Source organism: Habropoda laboriosa, unplaced genomic scaffold (assembly GCF_001263275.1).
Source record: "Habropoda laboriosa isolate 0110345459 unplaced genomic scaffold, ASM126327v1 scaffold54, whole genome shotgun sequence".
NCBI lineage: Eukaryota > Metazoa > Arthropoda > Insecta > Hymenoptera > Apidae > Habropoda > Habropoda laboriosa.
The window spans coordinates 98033-103944 of NW_017100156.1; the positions used below are offsets into that span (position 1 = coordinate 98033).

At 26.8% G+C, this 5912-nt stretch overlaps 3 protein-coding genes across 3 annotated transcripts in view; 2 read left to right on the forward strand and 1 right to left on the reverse strand.

The window, feature by feature from the left end:
* The window catches only part of LOC108576422 (FACT complex subunit Ssrp1-like), a 3570-nt gene extending 1870 nt beyond the window's left edge, over positions 1 to 1700 (forward strand). Inside the window, 8 exon segments of the mRNA XM_017939418.1 lie at positions 2 to 206; positions 349 to 486; positions 556 to 747; positions 839 to 1060; positions 1134 to 1247; positions 1321 to 1395; positions 1508 to 1582; positions 1644 to 1700. Of these exon segments, the coding sequence (XP_017794907.1) occupies positions 2 to 206; positions 349 to 486; positions 556 to 747; positions 839 to 1060; positions 1134 to 1247; positions 1321 to 1395; positions 1508 to 1582; positions 1644 to 1700 (1078 nt within the window).
* Positions 1701 to 2793: 1093 nt separating this feature from the next.
* Positions 2794 to 3773, forward strand: LOC108576431 (ribonuclease P protein subunit p30). The gene is made up of 3 exons (XM_017939431.1): positions 2794 to 3391; positions 3425 to 3583; positions 3673 to 3773. Exons 1-3 carry the CDS (start codon positions 2794 to 2796, stop codon positions 3771 to 3773), a joined length of 858 nt encoding a protein of 285 aa, XP_017794920.1.
* A 549-nt stretch (positions 3774 to 4322) lies between these two features.
* LOC108576772 (golgin subfamily A member 2-like) overlaps positions 4323 to 5912 on the reverse strand; it is a 4349-nt gene continuing 2759 nt past the window's right edge. Inside the window, exons 8-12 of the mRNA XM_017939833.1 lie at positions 5725 to 5910; positions 5382 to 5633; positions 4968 to 5271; positions 4709 to 4906; positions 4323 to 4569 (exon numbers count right to left, since the gene is read on the reverse strand). Coding sequence (XP_017795322.1) covers positions 4382 to 4569; positions 4709 to 4906; positions 4968 to 5271; positions 5382 to 5633; positions 5725 to 5910 — 1128 coding nt within the window. The 3' untranslated portion in view covers positions 4323 to 4381. The remainder of the gene's footprint in view (positions 4570 to 4708; positions 4907 to 4967; positions 5272 to 5381; positions 5634 to 5724; positions 5911 to 5912) is intronic.

The window sequence follows — 5912 nt, forward strand, 5'->3', positions numbered from 1 at the left end:
TGATTTTTGAACTAGTTATTGTAAGATCAATTTTTTTGTCATAATAGGATAAATTGAATTATGATAACGACTTTGGAGACAGTGATCAAGAAGACGAACCAGATGCATATTTGGCAAGAGTTAAAGCTGAAGCACAAGAAAGAGATGCAGAAGATAATCAAGATTCTGAAGATGAATCTACTGATGAAGATTTTAATCCTAATCAGGTACAATTTTATCACTATTTAAAGTATTACTAATGAATATCGTTTTAAGTAATCATTATAAGAATTGTGGAGAAGAAATATTAAATTTTCATATATAATAACAATTTTAATATTTTTTTACATATTTATACTTTTTATTTAGGATGAGAGTGATGTAGCAGAGGAATATGAGAGTAGTCCAAGTTCAGATAGTGAAAATGACTCAGATATTTCTGGAAAGAGCCAAAAGAAAGAGAAGAAAGAAAAGAAAGAGAAAAAATCAAAATCTGCAAAAACTGTGGTGAGTAATCAAATAGTTTACTAAAATATGTAAAATTCATCATTTTAAAACATACATTACTTTATTTAGTCAGAAAAACCGAGGAAGCGTAGAAAACAGAAAAAAGAGAAAGATGCAAATAAACCTAAAAGACCGCCAACTGCATTTATGATATGGTTGAATAGTGCTCGAGAAAAAATTAAAGCAGACAATCCTGGAATTGCAGTTACAGAAATTGCAAAGAAAGGAGGAGAAATGTGGAGAGAACTTAAAGATAAATCCGTAAGGCTAAATGCAATAAAAATAAGTCTTTATATGTGTTTAAAAAACATTTGATATATTCTAATTACATATGTATGTAAATATTGTTTAGGAATGGGAACAAAAAGCAGCAAAAGCAAAGAAAGAATATGCTGCATCAATGAAGGAATATGAAGCTAGTGGAGGTGCTGGTCAGGTGGAGAAAAAAGAAAAGGGAGAAAAGAAAAAGAAAGAAACCAAACAAGAATCTCCTACTAAACGTATGAGTGGAACTAATTTCAAAAGTAAAGAATATATTAGTGAGGAAGAAAGCAGTAGTGACAATGACAGTAAGGTAAGTTAGCTAATGATTAAAAACACAGTTCATTAAACATTAGTTATATTATTTTTATTAAATGTCTGTACAGAAATCAGGAAAGAAACGCTCAGACGAAGACAGTGACGAAGATAAAGTAAAGAAAAAGGGAGATAAAGGCAGTGCGGTAAGTGATGATGAAAGCAGTAGCGACAATGACAGTAAGGTAAGTTAGCTAATAATTAAAAACACAGTTCATTAAACATTAACTACATTATTGTTATCAAATGTCTCTACAGAAATCAGGAAAGAAACGCTCAGATGAAGACAGTGACGAAAATAAAGTCAAGAAAAAGGGAGATAAACGTAGTGTGGTAAGTGATGATGAAAGTAGTAGTGTCAGTGACAGTAAGGTAAATTCACTAATGATTAAAACCACAGTTCATTAAATATTAGCTATATTGTTTTTATTAAATGTCTGCACAGAAATCAGGGAAAAAACGCTCAGACGAAGATAGTGATGAAGATAAAGTTAAGAAAAAGGGAGATAAACGCAGTGCTGTAAGCTGATGATATTGTTTATATTTTAGTAAAAAAATTAATAATATATTCATTCTATGAGGAACTTATTGAAAGTACTCCACCTTCTAGTGAAGCAGAATCTAAAGACAGCGATTAATAATGATTCCATTATATTCTCAAACTACCATTTAATTTAAGTTTTATCTGTCTATATATAAATATATACCATTAGTATTTTCAAAAAACATCACAATACGTTCCATACTTAAAATTTTTGAAGCCATAAAATATTGTAATGGATATTTATATTTGTCTAATTTTGATTTATTTAAATTTTTTACACGTTTATAAAGTGCATAACTGTAAAAATAATACTATTTCGATTGGTAATTCAATTAGTCGTTTTAAATTTTTAAAAATTCACAATTTCAGTTTGTAATAAAAGACATGTTCTTTCTTATTTATAAACGTAATATAATAGTTAGTGAAATGGCGATGTTAATAAATAATGTTTTTTAAAATAAACCATTTAGCAATTAATTTCAATATTTTGTATTTAATTGCAAAATAATATGTATGTGTTTCATATTAGTATAAACTCATTGTATGTTGTAATTATACACGTATGTACTATAATTTTGTATTAGTATAAAAAGTCGTAAATAAAGTAATTTTAATAACCTTTGCTGTTCATTAAAATAAGAGAACTTAATTTAGTCAAATTTATAATAAAAACATGGGAAAAATATATTTCATGTATATTCATACGTTATACGTATGTTGAAATGTTTTAATAATTACTCCTTGTACAACATTGAATCGGATAAACTGAATGATACACTCCGCCTAGCTGGTACATCGAACAGACTAAACAACGAAAAGGTTAATTTTGAAAATCTATTTTTGTAGGTTTTATAAGAAAAAGTGCATTGTTTTTATGTATAACTGCCATTTGTAAAGATAATAAATATTTTTTATAATGTGATTTTATAAAAAGAGAATATTATGTAGTGTTCTAATACATAAATATATTATATACCTATGTAACACCTATTTAGTATATAACCTATATTTGCACTGCAGTGTCCAGAAATTATAGGTTAGAACTCTAATTGAATACGATCGGAAAAAATTGAAAGAATTAATTCGTTAGATGCAAATCTTTATTGAACTTAAATAATAGCTTATTTGAAGCCAAATATTATAAATAAATTTAAATTAGTTGCACGTAAATTTAGTATTTCCTAATAATGCATATAAGAGAAAGTGCTGGATTTTATGACTTATGTGTAAATGTATCAGGAAATGATACACAAAATTTACATTCTATACTATTAAAGTTACACGAATATGGATTCAAAACAATAGCAATAAATACCAATGTAGATGAAAGTGTCTTTGGAACAGACAAGAAAAAGAAGAAAAAAAGTGATGAAAGTGAAATATCGCAGGGTATCATCCTTGAAACAGTTAATATAGAAAATCTAAGAAGGGAATTTGATGGCAAATTAAAAATTTTTAATCGAATTACTTTCTTTTGTTCTGATCCTACTAAAGCCCATGCATTAAATCATTGTTCAAGTTTAAAGAAATATGATCTATACTCTTTTGCTCCAAAAACACAAAATGCTTTACAATTTGCATGTACTCAATTGAATGCAGATATAATAACACTAAGACCACATACTGTAACTTTCAAATTTAATAAAAAATTATACGAACAAGCAATTGAAAGAGGAATACATTTTGAAATTCAATATGTAGATTTATTAAATGTAGAATCTAGAAAACAGACCATTCACTATTCCCATCTTTTTCATACCTATGGAAAAAGTAAGGTACAAAAATGTTCATATTAAAAAATAAGTTTTCTTTTAATAGTAAGCAATATGTATGTAATATTATCCAGTGGTACTAGTGATGTTAAAACAATCAGAAATCCTTATGATCTTATAAATTTAGCATGTTTACTTGGTTTGAATGAAGTTAAAGCAAAAGCTTCAATATTATATCAATGTAGAAGGCTTCTTTTACGAGCAGGTAATTCATTTCAAAATAAGAAATCAAAATTTTATGAAAACATGAATAAATGAATACAATCAGTAAATTGCTTTGTGTTTTTCTTTTAGAAAGGAGACGCAGAGGAAAGGCTGCTTTTATTATTGAAGATCAAATAAAAAGAACCAATATTACTCAAGACTCAAACTTTTCAAAAAAATTAAAACTATAAGTAAAGTTTAAAAACAAAATATTGTAAATATACATAAACTTGGCTCCATAATCTTTTTAACAGTCATTATATTACATAATTGCTCTTATATTTTAAGAAGTATAACAAAAGAATAAATATTTATCAAATAGCTATAATGTGTATTTCAAAATCAAAAGATTTTAAATACTTTTTTAAAGAGTAACAATTTTATAAGTACCTAAACATATTAAATAAAATATTTTTAAATAGAATTGCATATATCTTTTATTTAACATATTTAAAATAGAGGTAAATTATTTGTTTGGAAGTTACTTTATGTAGAGAAATATACGTTTTGTTAAGAAAAATAGTAGAGAAGCGAGTATGAAACAAATAATGATTTAAAGGTATTACACCCCATCTTAGCAATTTCTTAAATAATATTTCAAGTTACATAACTTTTCCTTTTATACTTTTTCATGAAAAAGAGTAGTTATTTTTGAAGAAAAAAACTCTCATTTTTCATATCACTTATTTACAAATTGACTTTATCTTATATACAATTATATTCTACAAATCGTTGTCGATTAAAAATCCTATATCAATATCCTATACTAAAAATATAAGATATGCATAGAACATATCTTTTATACTGTGAGTAATTTGCCAGAACACCAAGGACATGGATGGAAATTCGGTTCAAACATACAGGAGTCCTTACAATCTTTTATCTCTGTTAAAACATCTAGAATTTCTGAAACACTTTTGTTTTCTGTTTGTGAGTCTATTATTTCTTTTTTGCTTTTTAGAGCTACAGAATCATTGGAATCCACATCTGAAAAATAACTCTTTTCATTAAAATTCTTTGCTATTAGTAAGTTTTATATATCTTAAATTTCTCTATTTTGTTATTTTTATTGAATTAATGTAGCTATATTATGATGTCATATAATTATAAATTAGAAAAATAATACCTGTTTCCATTAAACACTCTGTTCCATTGGAATGTATAAATTCATTTTTAAGGAAATCACTAACCAAGACTTTTAATTTATGCAGTTGCTCTTGTTGCTGATTTCTTTGCTCAAGTAACTGTCGAAATATTTGCTCTCTTTCTCTTGCCCTATTTTGTAAAACTGCTCTTTGTATCTGGTATAATGCTATATATTCTCCTAGAAAGTTAAAGGTCAGATAAAAATTAAAAAAAGTTATTTAAAAATTATCTATTCGTACCTATTGTATCGGTTTCACTTTGTAGTTGTAAAACAAGATGTTCAAGTTTTTGTTTTTCTTCTGTAAGCTCTGCAACTCTTTCCATTGTTTCTTTAAATCTTTGTTCAAGTTGTTTTACAGATTCTGACATTATAACATTATCGTCTTTTAATTCTTCTAAGTGGGCACTTTCTTCCAGACTTGATTCATTATTACTAGCATTAATAGAATATGAATCGACTTCAGAAACAATACTGTCTTGATTCTTTTCTTTTAATTTTTCTGCAAGTGCCCGTTTTTCCTTTTCTAGTCTTTCTATAGTAACCTAAAACAGAAATAAAAATAAGGAAAACTGTTTGATGTTAATTCAAAAACCTGTAATTAAATTAATAACGTTTCACACCAACACAATATAAATGAAAAATAAATAATTACTAAAGCATGTTGAAGTTCTCGTTGAAAAGTATCCGCGTGATGTGACTGTGCTTGATAATATTGCATTTGATCTGCTAGCTGAAAAGTTCGAAATCTTTCTTTTTCATAGTCATGAAGCATAAGTTCCTTTTCCTTGAGTTTTTCTTTCAGTTGTTCTAATTCAGTTTCTACATTATTTAACTGAGCGTTTAATTTTCGTCCTATAGAACGTTCTGCTTGAAGTTGTTCAGTCAAATCCAATTTAGCATTACTCTTAAAAATCATATTAAGAACATGAAGAGTTTATTTACTTTTATTTACTATATCACTAATATTTTTTATTAATTTTTTATTTTGCACTTACTAGAGATACAAAAGCATTTTCCATGTCGGTCAATTGTTCTTTTAACTGTCGATTTTGATGAACTGCTCTGGATGCACCTAGTTGTTCACTTTCAAGGGCAGTAGCCAACTTTGTTACTTCTGCTTCTTGATTACTTACTTCTCGTAAATCATTTATATCTTTCGTTAATATTTCAATTAGTGAATCCT

What these genes read in the sequence shown, in the direction of transcription:
- LOC108576431 (XM_017939431.1), top strand. Translation starts at nt 2,794, where the DNA reads ATGCATATAAGAGAAAGTGCTGGATTTTATGACTTATGTGTAAATGTA. An exon ending in AAAAAGTAAGGTACAAAAAT is followed by an intron (nt 3,392 to 3,424) that starts GTTCATATTAAA and finishes TTCTTTTAATAG; the next exon opens with TAAGCAATATGTATGTAATA. An exon ending in AAGGCTTCTTTTACGAGCAG is followed by an intron (nt 3,584 to 3,672) that starts GTAATTCATTTC and finishes TTTTTCTTTTAG; the next exon opens with AAAGGAGACGCAGAGGAAAG.